General features: G+C 37.3%; 1 protein-coding gene across 5 annotated transcripts in view; it reads right to left on the bottom strand.

The window, feature by feature from the left end:
* IQSEC3 (IQ motif and Sec7 domain ArfGEF 3) overlaps nucleotides 1-25,330 on the bottom strand; it is a 227,602-nt gene that overhangs the window by 153,017 nt on the left and 49,255 nt on the right. For 4 of the 5 annotated variants that reach the window (XM_056799104.1, XM_056799103.1, XM_056799105.1 and 1 more), the window contains exon 1: nucleotides 2,507-3,254. The exons of the other annotated variant lie outside the window; for it this stretch is intronic. In XM_056799104.1, coding sequence (XP_056655082.1) covers nucleotides 2,507-3,228 — 722 coding nt within the window. In that variant the 5' untranslated portion in view covers nucleotides 3,229-3,254. Of the gene's footprint in view, nucleotides 1-2,506; nucleotides 3,255-25,330 lie in introns of those variants that run through there. 5 annotated transcript variants of the gene reach the window in all.

Here is a 25,330-nt window from a genome sequence, read left to right on the forward strand (position 1 = left end):
CAGCTCTGGGTTTCTAGCAGCAGTGTTTGGGTGGGAGAATTGGGGTTTCCTGTACCATCTAGGTGAACTAGCTACAATGAATAAACAGTAGGGAAGCCACTGACTCTGGGTCCTTGCTGACAATGCAAACTCCCAGAAATGAGACAGGGAAAAGGAAATGGAGATTTGGGCTGACAAGAGACAAAGATAACAAATAAGTAGAGAAGACTGGGCAAAGAATCAAAATCAACATCACCAAGAATCTATAACAATCTTTAGGGACAAAAATTCAATCAGTAAAGCATGTTAGGTCCATATGTTATTATATTATCATGCTGAGGATTGGCTCCAAAAAAGAAAATTCTGACAAGCCATGAATGTGGAGGAGAAAACATTCTAAAACTTTCCATTGCTTATGGATAAGTAAAGACACTAGAGAAGCTGGAAGGTTCAGAGCAAAACCACAACAACAAAAAAAAGCTAAGTAGGAGGCAGAAAATTGAGTCTAGCAGGGACTTGAGCAAAATTCTTCAGATTGCTCATCTTTTCAAAATGCTGAGAATAAACTAGGTGCCTGCCTCAGAGGTAAATTGGCACAGGCCAGGAGGCTGGGAGAAATGGTCAGTGGTTACAGAGAGCAAATTTTAACTCAATGTAAAGGAAAATTTCCTAAAAATTAGAGCTGTCCCAGAGTAGAATGGATTGCCTCACAAAATGGTTTCCTCTACAACTGCAGGCTTTCCTCCCATGCCATGCTCTTCTCTCTTTCTTCTTCTCCTATTTTTGTCTTTTCTTCTTTATTTCCCACCATTTTGGAGCCTCAGGACAGTTTCCATTGACCCTTAACTGTCATTTATCCCCATTACACCTTAATACTCACTACTTCCAAAAAGATCTTCCTTTTATTATTATTTCTAACCTTTGGATCTAAAGTGAATCCCTGGGCTTCAAATAGAAAGATCTGGGTTAGAATACTGGTGCCATCACTTATTGCCTATGTAACCTTAGGCAACATTTTTTAGCCTCTTAAGTCCTGAGTTTCCTCATCTATAAAATGGAGTAGTATTAGATGATCCATGATTTCCTTTTCAACTCTGATATTCTGTGACTCAGTGATTCTGTGTGAATCTATATTGGGATTCCTTGTACCAACCACCTTAACTTTAGAACAGGGATGGAAAAAAAAATCTCCCAAATTCTCTTCATCACTAAGTGTCTGAGCCTTAACAAGAACACAAATGGAATTACTGTCTCCCCACAGACACACATATCCACAAACTCCCTCAGTACCATTACAGAGAAAGCTCAGACACTAAGCTCCTTTGAATATGCCTTCCATAAAACCCTCCCATTGCCTAACTCAACAGAGAGAACATGGTATCATGTCATAGTCTTCCTCATAACAGAGAAGAGAGAATAAATTGGTTCCTTTTCTCATATCTTTCCTAAGGAGAAGGTTAAAGAAATTCCTAGAATCCCTGGATGGGAACTTATAGCCTTAATTATTCTCATCTCTGAAACTATCTCTGACCTGAAAACACAAGTTGAAGAACTCAGAATTTGTAGCTACGAATTGCACAGATAAGCATAACCAGAAAAAGTCAACATTTTTGTCAAATATCTCCCTCAACATCTTTCCTTCATCAGACAAGGGAGGCTCCCTGGGTTGGCGATAAACAGCTAAAACTAGAACATAGCTTGCTTGGTGGGCTGATTTTCTTCAGTCTCTTAGGATGGTTATTGCTTTTTCAGGGGCAAGGTGCCAACATAGTCAGGGAAAAGGATTTGGCTTCTCTTCCAGTAGCTCCTTGCTCTTGCTCTCCTTGAATCAATCTGAAAGCTGAATATTTTCCCTTTGGGGAGAATTCCTGCTTGCTTCCTTCATTTCCCCCTGTTCCCAACTCCTTTATCTTTGCTTGACTATCTTTTCTTTTTTTCTATTCTCATATCCTTCTCTGTCTTCTTTTTTCCATTCCCTATTATGTCCCAATTCTACTTTCCTTTGCCCCCTACTAATGTCCTCCACTCTACCTCCTCACCAAAAAACCTTCTCACAATCAGATTCCCTTATGGCTCCAATCTCTTTATAAATCTTTCTGCCTAAGTTCTAAGTCTCTTAACATTGCTCTTCTTCCCCAAGATGCATGCCTTCCTAATTACCCCCCTTCCTTTGCCAATTACAGAATCAACCCTACCCCTTCAACCTAATACCTTAAATTACTGATGATTGTATTTCGCCTTTTATTCTCCTCACTTCAACTTCATTCAACACTAATCTATATTTCTTTCAAACACTAACGTCTTTCTTCTCTTCACCCCAAATCCCCTTGAGACACTCCTCCCTACTTCAATCACCAAACACCCATCTTTCCCCTTCACTTCATATCGCTCTTGGGTCTCCAGGTTCCCCCATCCCAAGCTCCCCTTTTCTTCACTGAGCCCCCCCCCCTAGTTTTTTTTTTCCCTTGACTCTCCTTCCTCATACTGTCCCCTCCCCAGTGGCCCTGGTCCCCTCTTCTCCACTCACTCAGGTCTCCTGCCTAGGACGCCCTTGCCGAGGGCGGCAGGGGGCTTGTGGGGGAGGAGGGTTCCAGCAGCGGCGCAACAAGGGGGGCGCTCCTTTTCCTTATCGGCAGCGGCTCCGGAGACCGCGATATGCTGGTGGGGTGTTTGGGGTGTTAAAGCTCTGCTGGGGCCCGGCTGGGGTAGTGTTGCGAGCTGTCCGTGGTGCTGAGTTGGCTGCTGCAGCTGCGGCGGCGGCGGTGGTTGAGGCGGCGGCGGCGCAGCCACTACCAGCGGTGGCAGTGAGGCGATGGAAGAGAGCTGTCCCTGATTCTGGGGAGGTTCAGGGGAACTGGCCCTAGCAGAAGCCGGGGAAGCCTGGAGTGGGGCTTGCGCCTGGGGGACCAGCCCAGGCGGAGGCTGGTTTTGCAGAAGCTGCTGCTGTTCCCACAGGCTGCGGTTCTCAGCGCTCAACTCGTCCAGCCGCTTTTCCAGTTCGTCTATGCGCTGGCGCTGGGTGTGGATGAGGCTTTGCTGGTTCTGCACGATGGCCGTGAGCTCTTTCAGATAGAGGACAGCACGCACGGGGTTCTCCAACAGGCTCTCCATGCCGGCCCGCCACCGCCTGCGCCCAACCTGCGCCTCGGTGGCGGTGGAGAGCGAAGGAGTGCGGGAAGCGGAGGAGACCAAGTATAATGCACCCCTCCCCTCCCTGTCCTTCCACCCTCCCCACCACTGCCGCGTCATGGACACACACGCGCGCGCGCGCGCGCACACACACACGCACACACATATCACGCATCCAAGGGGCGGGGCTCTAGCCCCAAACCCACCCATCTCTCTCAGAAGAGGATAGGCTTTCTTGAGGGCAGAACTGGGAAGAGAAAGGGAGGAAGAGACAGGAGGGGAAATCCAGAGAATTTCTAAAGGAATAAATAATCTAAGGAAAAAAGACGTACTAGGATAGACCGAAAGTGAGAAAAAGAGGGAAATGGAGGGAACAAAAGAAAGAAAAAGAGGTTTGGAGAAAGTAATGTGAGACTAAACGAGAAAAAGGAGTTGAATGAAGAAAAAAGAGGAGGAAAGAGGAAAGGTAGAGGGAAGGCAATGAAAAAAGCATAGAATGGAAAAGAAAGGATTGGATAAAGTGAAAAAAGGGAAATGAGATAAAATGAGAGAGAAAAGGAGAGCTGGACCATATGATCACCCCCTGTGTTCGTTTTTCCATGGTGTTAAAGTTGGCTTTTTGTAAACCATCATAGACATCTTGAGAACCTTCAGAAAGGGAGATCCAATTCTTTGCCCTAGTTAACTGTTCCATTGCTTAACCATCCACACTTATGCGGACGTCTTCCTGATGTCCACCTTAATTTGTCGTCTTTCCCCTCCTCCCAGCCCAACGCATGGACACTCCCCCTTGTGATCTGAATGCATTGCTCTCTGTGTGCCTTCTGCTAATGAGGATAAACTTCCTCTCTACCATTCCTAGGAACCGAAGGTTATATTAAACTTATCCTCAGACATTTCTTTTTTTAACTTCTATAATATTCTTTTCAGAACTCAACTTCAAATACTCCTCTTCTCTCCTCAAGATCTTGTGGATATTTTATTCTCGTGAGAATGAACAAAAAAGAAGAGGAACTTAAACCTTGAAGCCAATCTATCCTGCAGTTATATATGCTCTGTCACATGAGGGAAAGAAGTGATAACTGTCCAATTTGCATGACAAAAGACAAACTCTAGCATTCTTAGGATGTTATAACTAAAAGAATCTTAGAGATCACCTCGTTCAACTTTTTTTTATGGATAAAGAGATGAATGAAGTATCGTGTCTAAGGCTAGATAATTAATTACTAAGAGAGTCTATATTGGGTATTATCTAGTACCCTTATTCTCAATTTAGTTCTCTCCACTCCTTGAGAATTCTCTGAGGGTGGGGATCATGTACTTTACTTAGAATCATAGTATATTTTAGCATGAAGGAAACATAGAGAAATCTAGTTCTATCTCATTTCATGGTCAAGAATGAAACATGCCTTCTGGAAGTAAAGGCATAGCACAAAATGGGGCCTATTCTTAAGTAGCTAAACCATCTTATCTGGAAACCTCACCTTTTTGGAAAATACCTAACATAAGACACTGAGTTTCCATGTGTAGAAACAAGTGGTCAAAGTTAGGTTAGATTAGGCTATAATCTCTACTAAGAACCAGAGTGTTCATTCAATTTAGTTTTTATGCAGTTTTGTCCAGGCACTATTTCCTCTCCCATCAGTCACATTGGAGTGTGTGTGGAATTGTACTTCTTTGTGTTTGTATATATGGTTGGATATGGGATAGAAAGGATTATTTCTTCTTCTTCTCCTCCTTCTCCTCCTTCTCTTCCTCCTCCTCTTTCTCCTCTTCCTCCTCCTCTTCCTTCTTCTTCTTTCTTCTTCTTCTTCTTCTTCTTCTTCTTCTTCTTCTTCTTCTTCTTCTTCTTCTTCTTCTTCTTCTTCTTCTTCTTCTTCTTCTTCTTCTTCTTCTTCTTCTTCTTCTTCTTCTTCTTCTTCTTCTTCTTCTTCTTCTGTAAAAACTCTCATCTTCTATCTTAGAAACAATACTAAATATCAATTCCAAGGCAAAAGAGTGGTAAGGGCTAGAAAGTTGGGGTTAAGTGGCTTCCCCATGGTCACACAGCTAAGAAGTGTCTAAGGATAAATTTGAACCCAGTATCTCCCAAATCTAGGCCTGGCTCTCTATCCATTTCTTTTTTCCATATCTACTTCTTTGTTATTAACCTTGCTGTTTTGTCCTAATTATGCAATTTTATATTTGATTTATGGTTCTTGGTCTATTGGTAAAGAAGACAATAAAGAAGGGAAGGTAATAAGCATTTATATAACAGCTACTAAGCTCTGCACTAAACACTTTACCAATATCTTGTTTGATCCTCACAGTAACTTTGGGAGTTGCTGTTATCCCTATTTTACTCTGAGAAAATTGGAGTAAGTGGGTGAAGTGATTTACCCAGGGTCACACAAATGATAAGTGTCAGAGACTAGATTTTGTTTGATTCTTGGCTTAGCACTCTAACCACTGTGCCTACCACTAGCTGCCTAGATGCCTGATGAAGACTAGATTTACATTTGCATAATTATATCTCCCCCATTTTAGGATAGCAAGGAGTTCCAGTCTTATGGAATTTAAAGTACATGAGAAATCATGCTATACAAATCAGCTAAAAGAGCTAGAAATGTTGAACTTGAAGAATAGTTTTGATTAGGCTATCCCCTATACCTTACATGTACATCTTTCTCACCCATATTCCTTGGGATCCTTAGCTTCTTTCAAGTGCTTTCCCCTATCCAAAGCATTTCCTGATCCTTGTTCCAATTCTTAGTGCCTTTCTACCTTTTGCCTCAAATTACCTTGCAGTTTCTTTGTTTATATTTTGTTTTTATTTATCTATTGTATATCCTGATCCATACCAATACATTGTAAACTTCTTGACAGCAGGGAAATATTTGTATCCCCACTTTATAGCATTATGCCTTGTATGTGGTAACTACTTAATAAATGCTTGTTAAATAAATGAGAAGAGATGACTTAAAGGAGAAGATAGCTCTCTTTAAGTATTTAAATGATTGTCACACAGAAGAAGTAGGAGAGGGTAGATGTCTCTGGGTAGGAGGTGCTAAGATGCAGATTTCAGCACAAGAGAAGAAAAAACTTTTTTCCAGGACTGAAATGTTTTTCCTAAAAATGTTGCAAGATCTCCATCACTAGAGTTCTTCAGGCAGAAACTGGATAATCATTTTAGGGAGATGTCTAGATGATTCTTATTCTGTATGGTTTGACTAGAAGACATCTGAACCTTCTAATTCTAAGATTCTCTAATTTTGTAGCCTGTGAAACACCAAGGATAATTATTTGTAGGAATAACTCATAGATAGCTTTATATTATATATCAACAATGTAGGATAGTGTATGTACTCTTTTACAGATGAGGAAACTGATACTCAGAGTAAATCAGGTTGTAAATTGTAAATCAGGGCCCATTTTACAGATGAGGAAACTGAAGCTCTTGAATAATGAAGTATAAGTCAGGCTTCTTTGCACATACCCAACTTTCCTAATATGCCCTCAAACATGTCTAGTTTGCCTAGCATGTCCAATTCTCTGTGTCCCCATAGGTGGAGAAAGTTTCTTTTGATTTACTACCTGCATCTTTAAAACTAGCAAGACTGAGCTATTCCCTATCTCTACTAGGCTCTGTCTGTCGATTGTTATCTTTAGCATCTAGAAGGTCTAGTTCCTAGTCCACTCACAATAAGGACTTCATGAATTTAACATGAGAAAAGAGTAGTCAAGACACTATCCCCTACAATCAGAAAACAACATGGGTAGGGGTGGAGCTCTTTGCATAAAGATAGGTTACCCCCCACCCCAATCCTCTTAGGAGTACTAGAGAATTCTTAGGGAAGAATGAAATAAAACAACCCTGATTTTTAGGTAGTAGGGGGTCAAGATAGACGTGGATTATAAAAGTAACTTGCTCAAGGCCACAAAAAATCATTAAGTTTTACTTGACCTCTAATTCCATCCCTCAAGGATTTTTCTGCATGAAATAAGTGCTATAAAGAGAAAAATCCAGACCTGTTGGTTATAATTCCTTGGTCTTTCCATTAGCAGTTGGCAAAAGCCATATAGTACCACATTTTTCCAACTAACAATTGATTGGTGCCTGGTATATATCAGCATCTAATAAATTCTTTTTTAATTGAACTGAACTGAATTGAGAGAATGTACAGTAAGATCTGCTTGAGCTTTATTTCTTCTGGTCATCACACCACATGCATTAACTACCAGCAAAAATAATGAAGACCTACTTGGTTCAGAACCTTGAACTAAACAATGTAGTGGGAGATATCAAAAGGAAAGAAAATAATCCCTTCTTGTGTGAATCTTGCACCCTAAAGAAGGGAACAGGAAAGAGGAAAAAAGAAAGACAAAACATGAAGTCTTGAGAGAAACTTGGGGTAAGTGTTGAACAGTTATGAGAAGGAAGGGCATAGCTTAGAAGAGGCAGCTATATAATGCAATAAGAATCATTTATGAGAATTCTCAGAAGTATGTAAAAATCAAAATTGTTGCTTGTCCAAGGGGCTGAGGGACTGCACCCTCTCCCTCACTGCTAAGGTTCTCCTCTGCTCACGGTCAGTTCAGGCTTTTGGGGAGCCTGACCTCTAATGAAAGGAATTGGGCTCCTTTTTTCATACTCTGTGCTTCTTTACACTCCATCCCAGAATTTAAAGGAAAATTAATTAATGCTTAAATGTTGACTTCTGTCTAAAAATGCCCCCAAAATAAGAAATAGAAGGGTATTACATGTATAATAGAAATCATAATATTTCATCCATTGAAAATAAATATTAAAAACAAAAGGCACATACAAAGACTTACAGTGAGAGAATAACTTATAATTACTTTTATACTCCCTAGGCATCTGAAAGTAACACCATTAAAACATAAAACATTTTGAGGGACTACTAAATTAGCACTTCTCATTTCACTTTGATTCTGTGTTGTCCAAACAACTTCCTCCAGGTTCCAGCCTTCTGGGAAACCAGGTCATGAGTTGAGCTCCTCCATGAATGCCAGTGCAGAAACTCTCCCTTGATATCAGTCACTCCAATGTGCCAAAATGGGTGGACAAGTGAAACACTAAAGGGAAGAAGAATCTCAGGGCCAAAGGCTCAGGTTCAACTTGCCCAAGCCCACATGAGCTTCAGTTACCATGTAATTGGTTTGTTGTTTCTTCAGCAATGGGAAAGAGTATATCATATCTATTCTCTCATAGAAAGTCTAAAAAGGGAGGCTATTTTCCACATGGGAGAATAAAAGGTAGAAAGTGAATCAGAGGCTGACTCTTTTAAACTAATGAATCCCCTCCCTCGATACCATCATGAGAGGATTGCTTCATTATTCCAAAGTGCCTGATTCCATCAGTGCTGAAGCAGAAACATAGAGTCAGTTAGAAATAGTCAGGGCACCTCTGCCTATGCTCTGAGGGCAATTCCCATTATGCAAAGATCAGTTGAAGCAATGCTGCTTGACAGGAGCATAGGCTCACAGATTTAGAATCAAAAGGAACCTTTGAAACATTGCCCTTTGGAGAAGGTACTTGACAAATTCTGCTCAGTCCCATAGGGCAGAACTTGCAGTAATGGATGGGAATTATAGAGAACTTTCATCTCAAAGTGAAAACAAAAACAAAACTTTCTAGCAAATGAAAACTGCCCCACCCCCAAGGGTAAAAGGCTGCTTAAGAGGCAGCAGGTTCTCTCTAGCACTTCATATCTTCCAGTAGAGGCTGACTATTTGTCAGTTATGCTTTAAAGGTGATTCCTGTTCAGGTGTGGCTTTGACCAGATGACTGTTTAAGTTCCTGCCAAGTGAGATTCAGTAAAACATTTTAAGTTCTTGTCATATTAGTGATGTGTTAATTTTCATTATCTGCTAGTTGAATATAAATTCTTCAAGTGCTGAGACTGCTTTTCTTTATTTCTTTTTTAATCTTTGTATTTCCAGTGCCAACCATAGTGCCTTATATGTAATAGGACTTAATATATGTTTATTGATTGAATGATAGATTGGCTCTATCTCCCTTTCTCTCTCAAAGGAAGTTAATTCACTCAGTCATGGAATCCCAGCCCTAAAATTGATTGTTCCTAATGACCAAGTGAAAACTCACCTAATCTGCTATGCTGACACATGACAATACTTTACATCCAGCTATCTATTCTGGGAATCTAAAAATCCTTTGCCTGGCCACAACTCTTTTGTATGTTGTATGTCCTCTTATTAGAATGTAAGCTCCTTGAGGACAAGAAATGTCCTCTTTTGGATTTGTATCTCTATCACATAGGCGATTCATTTCATACTGACTACACCGCTTGGTTTCAATTCCACCATCATGCTGTCTCTTCCTACCTGCCTCCCTACCCAATAAGTTTATGATCAGAAATTTATCATCACAGATATAGCTTCAACTTTGTACCTCATCAGTACCTTTGTCCCTCTGACTGGAGGGCTGGAAGGTAGAGTTTAAAATTCTTCCCAGAGCCTCCCTTTAAAGAGGGTTCAGAAGCCCTCTTTAAAATCAAACAAACAAACAAAAAACATCTTTATCTTCTCTGGCAGTAAGGGCTAGGCAATTGAAGGTTTGCCCATGGTCGTACAGCTAAGAAGTGTCTGAGGCCATGTATGAACTCAGAATCTCCCATCTCCATGCCTGGTTATCTATCCAATGATCCACCTGGCAGCTCCCAGAAGCCCTCTTTAAAGCCATCTCTTGATTTCCTACCACAGATATACTGCTAGATTTTTATTCCTTTGCCCCAACCCCTGCTTTTCAGCTCACTTTTTTAAACTTACTTTTGTGTATTAGCTTCCCTCATTAGATTATAAGTTCTTTGATGGCAGAGACTGTCTTTCTTTTTCTTATTTATATCCCTCACACTCCACTGAGAGCAGCCACTGTGTCTTGGCACAAAGACTTTTCCTAAATGTTTAATGTGTTATGTTGTACAACTTACCTGGTACAAAGCAAGCACCTAATAAATCATCTTACATTGCTTCATTCATTTAAAAATAATGAAATTTAGTGCATAAAGGAATAATCTACTTCAAGTCCATCCTTCTTTAATTAGGAAAGGAAGGCAAATTCTAGTTCAAGTCCATCCTTCTTTAATTAGGAAAGGAAGACAAATTCTCACATTCCCTCAAAGCAATCTAATATAGATTTTATCTGTTTAATAGTGTTAAACATTTTTTCCATAGTAGTTATTTTGTGAAAGAGAATTTGAACAAACAATTTCCCTGGAGGTAGATGGCATTTTTCATCATGAGTCTTTGAAAATTATCTTGGATTAATATATTGCTAAGGATAAGTCATTCATAAATATTCCTCATAATATTGCTGTTACTGTATACAATATTCTCCTGATCCTTTTCACTTTGCAACAGTTTGTGCAAGTTTTTCCAGGTTATTCTGAAATAAATATTCTCATTTCTTATAGCACAATAGTATTCCATTGCAATCATAAACCACAATGTGTTCAGCCATTTCCCAATTCATGGACATCCCTTCAATTTCTAATTTTTTTGCCTCCACAAAAAGAGCCACTTTAAATATTTTTGTGCAAGTAGGTCCTTGGCTCTTTTTAAAAAATCTCTAAGACATTGCTGGATCAAAGGGTATACATAGTTTTAAAGTCCTTGGGGCATAGTTCCAAATCACTCTCCAGAATAGATCCAGATCAGTTCACAACTCCATTAGCAATGCATCTGCTATTCTTTTCTGTGTGATACTTCTTGAACACTCTGATAGCACAAAATCAAGACATTGCACTTGAGGCAAAACCCATTGTAATTTTCCTTTGGAGATTTTATGCCCAAGCTTATATAATCCGAACAAAAGAATCTTGCTGACTGTTAGGCACACCTTAGCATTTGGGAATGCAAGAAGAATATCATGCACAAAATTCACCAATTTACTTTCTTTTAATGTTATAGTTTTCAGATCTCTTCAGAATTTGTGAAAATTGCTTGGTGAATCAGTAAAACCCTGAGGCAAATGAGTCCAGGTCCACTGGGTTTTTTTCCCAGGTAAAAGCAAAGATCTTTTGAGAATCTTCATGAATTGGAATTGAGAAAAAAGCTAAGCATAAATCTACCACAGTGAAATATCTTGCCTGACTTGGAATGGAAGAAATTATAGCAGCTGTACTTGGTACAACAGGATGTGTCTTGATTACATAATCATTGATTGCTCTTAAATACTGTATAAAATGATATAAAACTTTGTCATTCTGATCTAACTTTGGCTTTTTGATTGGAAGAATAGAGGTATTAAATTCTGAGAAGCAAGGTATTATGATCCCTTATTAGATTAGAGACTCAATGATTGGTCTTATACCCTCAATTGCTTCTTTAGTCAAGGGATATTGAGGTACACAAGGAATTGGTCCTTTCTTAGTCCTCATCCTTACTGGAGTAGCTGATTTCAATACATCTACATCTGTGGAAGACTTTGACCAAAGATCTTCAGAGATATACTCAGGTATTGGATAGATTGAATCACCCTCTGTACTGACTGAATCTAAGAAGAGCAATGGAAAAGCTTTCAGAGATTCTTCTGGTAGATGTAATGAGATACCACAAGTATCAGTACATTGGATTGTTGCCCTTAATTTACATAATATATCTCTACCTAAAAGATTCATTGGACAGTGGCATGCACAGAAATGCATATGCCACAGATAATGGACCAAAAGTAATCATTTTTGGTTGTAATTTTGCTACTCTCTGCAGTTAACCAGTAGTACCTAATACTTCCATTGTACCAACAGCTCTGCAATTCTTAGGAAAACTTTGCAAAACTGATTTACTGTCTCCAGTATCAACCAGAAGGTCATAAATCTGGTCTCCAATAGTTTCAGACACATATAGTTCTGTACTATTTGGTGGTTGAAATGTTTTCAACACTGGTGCTAGCACAGTAACATCAGTACAAAGCTCAATCATTTCCTGTTCATTCCAATTTACATCTGCTTGAATGGCATGATATGTCCAGGATTTCACATCTTTAATATCATCATCAGTTTTTTCACTACTCTCATTGGTCTTTATAATCTCTATCTTGGTATCATTATTTTCATTTACAATCACATTATCTTTATCCAATTTACATTCTTCTGTATTTTCCATTATTTCACAATCATTAGAATTTTCCACTAATTTTACATTATAATTTTCTTTTTCATAACAATTATTAACACTAATTACATTGTCCTTTGTTTCAATCACATTATTTATAAATTCATTAACCTTATCTCCATTACATTTAATTTCATTTAATTCTAATCTAGTTTCCCTTGATTCTTCAAATACTTGAGAACTCTGGGTATACTTTCATAATGAACATTCCCCTTTGTTTTGATCACCCTTATGCCCATTCATTACTTGACTTGGGTCTTGCTCCTGATTTTACCCACTCTTGTATAGTGTTTAAATCTGGTGCTTGAGCTCCCTGACAGCAAGCATTTTGGCAATTGTTAAAGTTATTTCTCCTTTGATAATTATTATTATACTGTCTATTATATCTATTATTCCTATTTAATTGTCTAGAAAATTGCCCTCTGAACCTACATTCCCTAACAAAATGTCCAACATGATTACATAAGAAACACCTTTGAGGCCCCGATCTCCTTTCTCTTGGCTTGTATTGGCTGCTTGGTTGCACAGATATAAGTGCTGCCACTTCCTTTATTTCCTTTATTTCACTGTCCCTTGCTTTATTTTCTGCATCCCTTAATTTCTTTTTCAAATCCTCTATTACAGTATCCCTGTCTTCATATCTATCATCATTGTCCATACACACATAAGTTGCCTTTCTTCTTAATTCTTCTAGTCCCATCTTTTCCCAATCAGGGCAATTATTTTTTAAAAATAATTTAATCTTAGAGCATACTTTTTTTACAAATATCCTCTTGATGTGTGTAATTCTGTCATCTCCTAACACATCAAGGCCTAAAATTATTTCAGCTGCATCTGTTATTCTCTCGAGAAAATTAGTTGGTGATTCGTTTAATTTTTGCTTAATGTTCTCAAATTTAGGCCAAGCATTAGAGCATTTGGTATGTTTTTTCATCACATCAATAATTTACTTCCTGACTTATTTCATTCTAATATAATCAGGAGATGAATTCATATCCACACCTTCAAAATTCTGGGGGCATGGGATCAAGGATGGATCATTTCTAGTTTCCTCTATGAATTGGTTCCTTTCTCTCTTGGTTAATAACTTCTTCATTAATAGGTAAAAATTGGCATAATCAGGGTCAAAGATCTCTATAGCCCTCTGAAATTCTTTTACTACCTTATCAGGTTCTTCTGAAAAGCATGAAGTTCAATGTCTAATGGTTTCCAAATCCTCAGGTGTAAATAATTTATGAGTTTTAACCTTATACACTTTATCTTGTGTCACTACATGAATATCCCTTAGAGGAAACAGCAATGCTTGGTTTTTATTGCATTCTGCATCTTCCCTTTCCAATCTAGATATTTTTTTAATTTTTCCTTCATTGTTTTCCTTATTTATATCATTATCTTTTAAATCATTCAAAATATCATTGGTTAAAATCATCCTCTCTTTCATACATAGCTCCATTTACTCTATTGTATCTTTCATTATCATTATCATCTTTTTCATCTCAGAATCTTTTGTTATCCATAAAACAATTGATCTTAATCTATAGCCAACACCAAAAAACAAGAATTTACATTTATACAATACAAGTAAACATAAACACATCAATGGTACATAAGCTAACACAGTTCTTATAGTCAAAGACACCACTAGTTCCATCCACCCATATCCTAAAACAATATAACAACAAAGGGGAAACAGGGCAAAAATCCCATAAGGGATATGAAGGAAACAATCCTATAGAAAATACAACACAACATTTGCCATGTTCCCTGACATGATAGTAAATGTGTATATAAAGTTGTTCTACAAGACAAGATATGTGCTATTATTATCCACTGTGATTATCAGTACCAAACACCAAAGAACAGAACAACAATAACCAAAAAAAAAAGGCTTCCTAACACATGTGCTGTTTGCCTTTGGGCTCTTTAAAAAATTAAATGATGCAGAGTGAAAGGAGCAGAACCAGGAAAACCTTGTACACAGAGACTGATACATTGTGGTACAATCAAAGGTAATGGACTTCTCCATTAGTGGCAATGCAATGTCCCTGAACAATCTGCAGGGATCTAAAAAACACTATCCACAAGCAGAAGATAAACTGTGGAAGTAAAAACACTGATGAAAATCAACTGCTTGACTACAAGGGTGGAGGGGATATGACTGAGGAGAGACTCTGAATGAACACTCTAATGCAAATACCAACAACATGGAAATGGGTTTGAATCAAGAACACATGTGATACCCAGTGGAATCACGCATGAGCTATAGGAGAGGTGGTGGGAGGGTGGGGAGGGAAGAAAAGAAAATTATCTTTGCTTCCAATGAATAATGTTTGGAAGTAAACAAATAAAAATAAAAAATAGAAATAAAAAAAGAATATAGGGAAGAGCAAAAACACACACACACACACACAAAATTAAATGCCCCTCAGTGTCCACCCAGGAGTCAGAGTTTTGTGTTAATCAGGACCTTGGAGAGCAACCAAGTGCTGAAGAGGGAATGTCAATGGAATGTTCCCAGGTAGCCCAATTGTCAACCTACTAACTCTGTTTTTCAAAGTCAATTACTTTGTATTTGACTCACCAAATGTTATAATGTGGGTTAAAAGAAGGGATTCAAACTAGCTATATATATATATATATATATATATATATATATATATATATATATATATATATATATATATAAAATTAAAAGTTTTAATTACCTAAAGGAAGAAGGGAGAGGGGTCAGAGAATAACTTCTAACCCACAATAGATATTTTAAACCCTAAAACTTTCTATAATTATTCTAAACTAAATAATTTGAGTATTAATTAAAGTTAGGGAGGGATTGGTAGGGGCATGACTCACAACACAAGAGTCCTCTTTGATTCAAACAGCAGTCCCAGAAATATGTCACCAACAACAGCTTCTCTGTAGCAGCAGCAGTAGGAACAGGCAGAAATATCAAGAAAGCCAAAGAAGAGGGAACCACTGGCTCTCTGGGTCCACCCCAGAAATACCAGCTAGATACTCTCTGGGCTCTCCTGGCTGCTGGAGAAAAGCTGCCTCTCCCTCCTCCAGGGTCCACCAACTGTGTCCAGCAACTGCTTCTGTATTCAGTTCCTCACCTCCTGAGAGCTCTGGAATGTTGGCCCTGTCATTGCCCTGTGGGAACCCTCTGCTTCTTGCTTTTTGCAAAGTTAATCCTTTACAACAATTAGCAGTGCATTCACGTCCATCTTTCCCACAGCCCCTCTGACATTACTTATTTTCCTTTTTTGTCATATTAGCCAATCTGATAGGTGTGAGATGGTACCTCAAAGTTGTTTTAATTTGCATTTCTCTAATCAAGGGCAATTTCTAGCAATTTTTCATGAAACTATATATAGTTTTGATTCTTCATCTGTAAGCTACCTATTTATATCCTTTGACTACTTGAGAATGATGTGTATTCTTATAAATTTAACTTCATTCTCTATATCTTTGAGAAATTGGGCCTTTATCAGAGATACTTGCTGTACAAATGTTTTTCCACTATCTTTTTTTCTTCTAATCTTGGTTGCATTTGCTTTTGAAATTTTCAGTAGAATATAATCAAAATTATCCATTTTACATCCTTTGGTCTTTTCTACATCATTTGTTCATAAATTCTTACCTTATTAATAAATTTGACAGGTAGACTATTTTATACTCTCCTAATTTGCTAATGGTAAAACCCTTTATTTCTAAATCATGTCTCCACTTTTATCTTATATTGGTATACAGTGTGAGATGTTGGTCTATATCCAGTCTCTATCATACTTTTTTCCAGTTTTTCCAGAAGTTTTGTCAAATGGTGATTTCTTAACCCCAAAGCTTGGATCATTTGGTGTATCAAGCATTAAATAACTATGGTTACTTCCTACTATGTATTGTGTAGCTAATCTGACCTATTGCTCTATTTCTTAGTCAGATTATTTTGATGATTACTGCTTTATAATACAATTTGAGATTTGGTATGACTAGGTCATCTTTTACATTTTTCCCATTGTTTCCCTTAATATTCTTGATCTTTTGTTCTTCCAGGTTAATTTTGTTATTATTTTTCCTAGTTCTATAAAATAATTTTTGGGCAATTGGATTGGCATGGCACTGAATTAGTAGATTAATTTAGTTAAGATTGTCATTTGTATTATATTGGCTCAACCTACCCATGAACAATTAATACTTTTTCCAGTTGTTTAGAGATGAATTTATTTGTGTGAAAAGGGTTTTGTAATTGTATTTAGTAATTCTTGGGTTTGTCCTGGTAAGTAGAAATCCAAATATTTTATGTTGTCTACAGTTAACTTGAGTGGAAATTCTTTTTCTATCCCTCGTTGCTGGGCTTTGTTGATAATATAAAGAAATGCTGATGATGTATGCAGATTTATTTTATATCCTACAACTTTGCTAAAGTTGTTAATTATTTCAAATAGTTTTTGAGTTGGATTTTTAGGGTTCTCTAAATATATCATAATTTCATCTGCAAAAAGAGAGAGTTTTGTTTTTTTGTCACTTAGTCTAATTTCTTTATTTCCTTTTTCTTCTCTTATTGCTATAGCTAACATTTCTAGTATAATATTAAATTATAATGGTGATAATAGACATCCTTGCTTCATCCCTGATCTTATTGGGAAGTTTATCTCCATTACAGATAATGCTTGCTGATGGTTTTAGATAGGTACTATTTATCATTTTTAAAGAAAGCTCTACTGATTCATGTGATCTCTAGTGTTTTAAATTTTTTTTTTAACTTTCATGTAGTCAATTTAGAGCATTATTCCTTGGTTACAAGAATTATATTCTTTCCCTCCATCCCTTCCCCCACCCTTCCACATGATTCCACTGGGTATTTCATGTGTCCTTGATCAGAACCTATTTCCATGTTGTTGATGTTTGCACTAGGATGATCATTTAGAGTCTATATCCCCAATCATATCCCCCTCGACCCATGTAATCAAGCAGTTGTTTTTCTTTGGTGTTTCTACTCCCATCGTTTTTCCACTGAATATGGATAGTGTTCTTTCTCTTCAATCCCTCCAGGTTGTTCAGGATCACTGCCTTGTCATTAATGGAGAAGTCCATTACATTCGATTGTACTATAGTGTATCAGTCTCTATGTACATTGTTGTCCTGGTTCTACTCCTCAGAGTGCTGCATCAATTCCTGGAGGTCGTTCCAGTTCACATGGAATTACTCCAGTTTAATATTCCTTTGAGCACAATAGTATTCCATCACCAACATATGCCACAATTTGTTCAGCCATTCCCCAATCAAAGGGCATCCCCTTATTTTCCTTTTTTTTTTTGCCACCACAAAGAGCGCAGCTATGAATATTCTTGTACATGTCTTTTTCCTTATTATCTCTTTGGGGTACAAACTCAGCAGTGCTATGGCTGGATCAAAGGGAAGTCTTTTAGCACCCTTTGGGCATAGTTTCAAATGGTTGGATCAATTCACAACACTACCAGCAATGCATTAATGTCCCAACTTTGCCACATCCCCTCCAGCATTCATTACTTTCCATTGCTGTCATGTTAGACAATCTGCTAGGTGTGAGGTGATACCTTAGAGTTGTTTTGATTTGCATCTCTCTGGTTATAAGATATTTAGAACACTTTTTCCTGTGCTTATTAATAGTTTTGATTTCTTTAACTGAAAATTGCCTATTCATGTCCCTTGCCTATTTATCAATTGGAGAATGGCTTGATTTTTTTGTACAATTGGTTTAGCTCTTTATAAATTTGAGTAATTAGACCTTTGTCAGAGGTTTTTGTTATGAAGATTGTTTCCCAATCTGTTGCTTCCCTTCTAATTTTGGTTGCATTGGTTTTGTTTGTACAAAAATGTTTTAATTTGATGTAATCAAAATTATTTTACATTTTGTGATTTTTTTTCTAAGTTTTGGTTGGTTTTAAAATCTTTCCTTTCCCAAAGATCTGACATGTATACTATTCTGTGTTCACCTAATTTACTTATAGTTTCCTTCCTTATATTCAAGTCATTCACCCATTTTGAGTTTATCTTGGTGTAGGGTGTGAGATATTGATCCACACCTAATCTCTCCCATACTGTCTTCCAATTTTCCCAACAGTTTTTATCAAATAGTGGATTTTGGTCCCAAAATCTGGGGTCTTTGGGTTTGTCATAGACTGTCTTGCTGAAGTCACTTATCACAAGTCTATTCCACTGATACTCCTTTCTGCCTCTGAGCCAGTACCATATTGTTTTGATGACCACTGCTTTATAGTATAGTTTGAGATCTGGAACTGCAAGGCCACCTTCTTTTGCATTTTTCCCCATTATTTCTCTGGATATCCTTGATCTTTTGTTCTTCCAAATGAACTTTGTTATGATTTTTTCTAATTCAGTAAAAAAGGTTTTTGGTAGTTTGATGGGTATGGCACTAAATAAGTAAATAAGTTTGGGTAGGATGGTCATTTTTATTATTAGCTTGGCTTACCCATGAGCAGTTAATGTTTTTTCAATTGTTTAGATCTAGTTTTAATTGCATGGAAAGTGTTTTGTAATTGTGTTCTTGTAGTTACTGTGTTTGTCTAGGCAGATTCTAGTGTTTTAAATTGGAATGGGCATTGTATTTTTTCAAAGGTTTTTTTCTGCATCTATTGTGATAATCACATGGTTTATGTTGGTTTTGTTATTGATTTAATCAATTATGCTGATGGTTTTTCTAATATTGAATCAGTCCTGCATTGTGTATTATCTTTGTAATATATTGCTGTTATCTCCTTGCTAGTATTTTATTTAAAATTTTTGCATCGATATTCACAAGTGAAATTGGTCTGTAGTTTTTTTTTTGTTTGTTTGTTTTTTCTCTTCCTGGTTTAGGTATCAGTACCATATTTGTGTTGTAAAAGGAGTTTGATAGGATGCTTCTTTGGCCATTCCCCCAAAGAATTTCTATAATATTAGGATTAATTTTTCTTTAAATGTTTTATAGAATTTATTTGTGAATCCATCTGGTTCTAGGGATTTTTTCTTAGGGAGTTCATTGATGGCTTGTTCAATTTTTTTTCCCTGAGATGGGATTGTTTAAATATTCTTGTTTCCTCTTTCATTAATCCAGGAAATTTATATTTTTGTAAATATTCATCTATCTCACTTTAATTGTTATAGCTGTTGGCATATATTTTAGTAAAATAGCTTCTAATAATTACTCGAATTTCTTCTTCATTGGTGGCACCTTTGTCCAGTATTCTTTTTCACCATCCCATGCTTCTTCAGCCACAAAAGACTAATACCTTATCAGCTATAGATTACCTAACTTTGACATGTCTTGCTGACTGTTTTCATCCTTACAGAGCACTATTCCAAGAGTTAAATCATTTGTTTTTGCTTTAGCTTTGTGACACTGAGTAGGACAGCAGCTCAGTACAATGGATAAAACACAAGTTTTGGAGTCAGGGGACTTGTATTTAACTTCTGTCTCTAATACTTGTACTATGTAACAGTGACTAAGTCATGGAGAGACTATGACTAAGGTAGCTATGTAGATAGAATGCCAGGCATGGAATCAGGAAGCCCCAACTTCAAGTTCAGCCTCAGACTCTTATTAGCTGTATGAACCTGGGTAAGTCACTTAACTTCTATTTGCTACATTTTCCCCATCTGTAAAAGGGGGACAATAACATCACCTTCCTCCTAGGATTGTTGTGAGGATTAAATAATCACTGTAAAATGCTTAGCACAGTAATTGGCACATAGTAAATGCTATATAAATGTTATCTATTATAATTACTAAGTCACAATCTCCCTGAGCTTCTTTTTTTCTTATTTATAAAATGTAGTTGGACCATATGGCCTCTAAGGTCCCTTCCAGCTCTAGATCTAAAAGCCTATGAACCTGTGTGACCTTAGACAAGTTACTAACCATTTGCAATTTTTTCCCTCATTTGTAAAATGAGGTAGTTGGACTAGATGGCCTCTAAGGTCCCTTCTAGCTCTAAATCTATGGGCTTATTTAACCTCTTTGAGCTTGTTTTCTAATCTGTAAAATGAAGGGTCTGAACTAGATGATCTCCAAGGTCCCTTAACAGCTCCGATGTTCTATTATTTACTTTGTCTAAGCCCCACTTACTTGAACTATAAAACTGGAATTTATATTTATAAATATAAAAAAAGTAAATTTAAAGTAAATTTTATTTTACTAATTCCTTTTGCTAATTTTACTTTAATTAGAAGTACCCTACATACCTTTCCTGATTTTGTAGAACAAATCAAGTGTTAGATGTATTCATTCTAACTTGTCAGTTGACTGAGTTCTGAGTATTTTCAGTTTTTATTGCCCTTAGAGAGATATCCTCTCTACCAAACCTTATATCTCTTTTCCTTAAACCTTCCCCCAATATTTAAGAAACACCTACTAAGTGCAATGGATGATCTAAAGTGCTAAGAAAAATATAAACAAGTCATTATTTTTATCTTCAAGATGCTTATAAAGCAGTTTGTTGTCATTAAATCTTTTCAGTTCTATTGAATTTTTGTTACCCCATTTTGGAGCTTTCATTACAAAAATATTGGGATGGTTTGCCATTTCCTTCTCCAGCTCATTTTTATAAATAAAAAACTGAGGCTTGCTCAGGGTCACACAGCGAGTATCTAAAGCTGGATTTGAACTAACAATACAGAAGTGATCAAATGGGCTCATGAATACATACATGCAAATAAGTTGTGTTCAAAGTTCTATAATACCATATGACCCCATGAGATTAATCAGAGAATGATTCACAGGAGAGGGGACTTTTGAACTAGAGCTTGAAAAATAGATAAGCTATTGACAGGCAGAGACAGGAAAAAGGAAAGGCATTGCTGGAAATGAAAATGTCCTTGAGTGCTTTCTCCTTGAAGTCTTCGATGATTAATTACAACAGTGCCACTCTGTCCTACAGTATCTTTTTAGCAAACATGTTCCACAGTGGTCTATACAGTTAGAGTGAGCTTGTGCTGGTTTTTTTTGGGGGGGGGGCTACTTGTAGCCTTCTGTCTTTTTCATTTATATAGGAGTTGTGTTCCATGATTAGTCTAAGCTTTCTGAGGTTGGTAACTATGTCTCCCAGTTCTTTATCTACTCTTTTACTCTCAAGAATACTTGGATTGGGGATTTTAATCACACTGGGCATTCAATTTATTTATTTGAGCAATTGAGTAAACCAAAGGCCTCCCTCCCAGGCACCTGAGGATTCCACATAAACCATAAATGGCTGACTACTGCCCTAGAAACTGATCTCAGAGAAAGAGGTTGTTTCATCCTGTTTCTCTGAGAAAGACAAAGCTGTGTCATTCTTAACAATTATTTTGCACATGCATCATGTAGCACCTCTCAGTTCACACTCTTAAGACATGTTCTAAGTGTGAATTAAATTCTAAAATTCCCTTCCTTACTCTTTGTAGCTGCCCAGCATGCCCATCATATTCCCAGATTCTTGTTTCAAGAGTTTTAGGAACCACTGTGTTATCAGAATTATGAGTGGACGTGGATGTAAGAGTGTAGACAAGACAGTTCAGTCTTCCAGGAAAACCCAGTATCTTGGTTCTAGAATTCTCATGACCTTGGAAGGCTCCCCTTGAAAAAAGGGTTCCAACTCTTGAGGAGAATGTAGCTTATCTTCACAGGCTGCTTACGGTTAGATGTGGTGAGGACTGGAACAGCCTTTCTGGGTCATTCTTAGAGTAATAGCTATTGCCCAACATCTGAAAAGGGGTTACTATTCTAATCATTTGTCAGTGAAAACTGGCTATCACTTGTCTGTACAGAAGATATTGCTCCAATCCCAATTAGTCCTGGACTCTAAACTACAATTTGAAAAAAAATTTAGTTGATTATTAAATACTGAATGCATGCTAAGTGTCTCCCCATGACAAACATTCTAACACAAAAATATAGTTGATTATACTTCTTTTAGGCACTCTGCCTGATTTTTAGAAAACAGATTGCAGAATTCCATCTCCAAAACTATGAAGAATCATGTGTGGGCTGAGATAAACTCCCTCCGTCTGTAATATATTGGCTATAACCCTCTTCAGAGGCAGGGTGATAGATCAGATGACCTCTGGAGATTCCTTCTTGATGTACTACAGAGGTTTTCATGGCATCCAGTGGCTTTTCCTACTGAAGTCCTTCTCTTTGCTTAGACCCCAATATAGTAAGGTTTGCCAGAAAAAGCACTGGATATGGAGACCCAGAAGCTGGATTTGAGAGCCCTGGTTTTGTCATTTACTACTTGTGAAACTTATTGCGAGTTACTGAGTCACAAAGACTTCTAAAATAATATCTGAAGGGTTTTTTTTTATAAAGAAAGAACTTTATAAGCTTCTAATATTTTTATCTGCCATAAAAAATGTAATTCTTTTGGAAAGTGTGTTACCCAGAATGCTGGGTTACACTTCCATTTACACTCTACCTCAAACCACTCCAAACTTGTAAGCCTCTCCACCCCCAAAGCACATGAGTCCAACATGCCAAACTGAGATGATTTGCTCATATTAGGTTCAAATGCTAAGGTGAGATCATTTACAGAAGAAGTCTTATTCTGGGTGATAGCATGTGAGGATGTGAGGTAGCATCTTAGAGGATGTGAGAGAGGTGGATCTATTAATAATACCCTGAACCTGCAAGCAAAGGACTCAGTCATCAACTCCTTATTTTTGGATTCAGCAGAGAGTCCAGGTCAGAACCCTCAACTCATTGTAAAAATAGCAAATAGTAGCTTCTAATCCCTCCTATTCATCATCATGGTCCTCAGGGTCCTTCATCAATGCCTCTCTGCCCCTATCTGAATTTCCTTATCTGCTATTATTCCTTGGCTCAAACTCTCTTTTCCAACCAAGTAAATCTATTTACTGTCTTCCAGCCTTATCCAACATGATTGATTTATTCCTTCACTGATTCCTTCATTTTTCCAAATATAAAATGAATCCTATAATGTATGTAGCTCTATTTAAAGTGTTATGAGAGAGTGCAAAGGCAAATAAGACTCAAGGGGATATAGAAGAAATGACAAGATATGGAAATATGAAAACACAATCTAGAAGATATAATAACAACAACAACAATAATAGGTAACATTTAAGGTATCACAAGGCATGGTTAAGCAACAAATAAATCATATGATTTGTGGTTTTAAATCTTAGCTCTGCTGCATTACCTTGGATAAGTAAGTCACTTAAGATCTCTGACCAGAGATGCTGCTTAGGATAGAGCACTATTCTTGGAGGCAAGAAGACTGGGGTTTAAATCCTGCCTTAGTCACTATCTTTGTGTGACTGGAAAAATTACCACCTCTCAGTTTCTTCATCTATAAAGTGGGGCTAATAATAACATCTGCCTCACAGTATTAGCTTGTATTTATTTGTAACCTGGATTTTGTACATGTTTAGTTTGCCCAACATGGAGCTCACCTCATTCCTTAGAAAATGAAGTGGGATAGCCTCCTTGCTTGGCTATGTGAATCCTTAAAAGTAGGGCATTGAGCTGTTCACTCCTTTTTCTACCTTTTTTTTTAGCTGTGCTTTTAGCTGCTGCATCCAGTATAGACACCATGAACTGAATCTATGAGATGGGCATTTGTTTTTGTTCTGTGTTGTCCTCTTCAGTCTCGTGTGCCAGAGGTGACCTTCATGGTCCAGGAACTCAATACATGGTGACCCTGGAGCCAACATTTCAGGCAGGGTAGTGCAGTCAGCCTGACATGGAAGCCTTGAGAACCTGGATATCTAGGATTCAGTTCCCTAGGGGGTTGAACTTAAAACATAGACTGTGGTTTATGGGAACCAAACTAAGCTATAAACCAAATTCTGGCCTTCTCCAGAAACTGAGGTGATCCAGAGGGGAATAGGATCATATTTCCCACATGTTGGCATATTGGGAGAGTTGTGTTAACATATTTGTGATGATACTTCCTAAAATAAATACATTCCTCTTTGTATGTACATATGTTTTATATGTAAATTCTAACCATCATTATTATTTCCTCATCTGTAAAATGAAACTATTGAAAAATATTGATTTCTAAGTTTCCCTCTAGTTCTAAATCTCATGAGCCTCTAATTGCTATAAGTCCAGAGGAGAGAAATATACTTGAGGGGTATGGTGATCAGTAGTTAGGGGAAGCTTTTTTGGAAAAGAGAGGTCTAATGTGGACATTGAATAAAAGATGAATGATAGATGGTGGGGAAAGATCATTACAGGAGATGGAAAAGGCATAAGCAATAGCCTGAATATGGAAATATTACAGAAATTGTAAGTAGATCAGCTTGACTCAGATGAGAGAACTTTTGTAAAAGAGAGAAAGTAGTAAGGTGCCAAGATTAAAGATGGCTCATCAGCATTTTCCAATTGATAACCAATCAAAGAATATGGACAAGCAGCTTTCAGAAGAAGAAATCCAAGCTATCAATAGTTTCGATCAATAGAAAAATTAACCCAAATCACTAGTAATCAGAAAAATGCAAATTGATGGCTCTAAGTTTCTACTTCATATCTATCAAACTGGTGATGTTGACTAAAAAAACAGAAAATGACAAATATCAAAGGTAGTGTAGGAAACAGGTACATTAGTGCACATCTCTCCATTGCTGGTGGAGCTCTGAATTGGTCTAGGCATTCTAGGAAAGCTATTTAGAACTGTGCTCCAAAAGTTACTAAACTATTCATATCCTTTGACTTGGTGATATTATTACTAGTCTTATACCCTAAAGATATATTTTTTAAAAAGATAGGAAAAACCTGATATGTACAAAAACATTTAGAGCATTCTTTTTTGTGGTGCCAAAGAACTAAAAACTAAGTGAGCATAATCATTGTTCATTTGTTTCAGTCGTGCCTGACTTCTCATGACTCCATTTGGGGTTTTCTTGGTATAGGATACTTAGTTTGCCATTTCCTTCTCTAGATCATTTTATATATAAGGATCTGAGTCCAACAGTGTTAAGTGTCTTGACCAGGGTTACACAGTAAGTGTCTAAGGCCAGATTTGAATTCAGGAAGATGAATCTTCCTAGCCCAGGACTTTATTCACTTTGTCATCTAGCTGCCCCCAATAATTATGCTATCCAAATGTAATAGAAT

This window comes from Monodelphis domestica, chromosome 5 (assembly GCF_027887165.1).
Source record: "Monodelphis domestica isolate mMonDom1 chromosome 5, mMonDom1.pri, whole genome shotgun sequence".
In the NCBI taxonomy this organism is placed as follows: Eukaryota; Metazoa; Chordata; class Mammalia; order Didelphimorphia; family Didelphidae; genus Monodelphis; species Monodelphis domestica.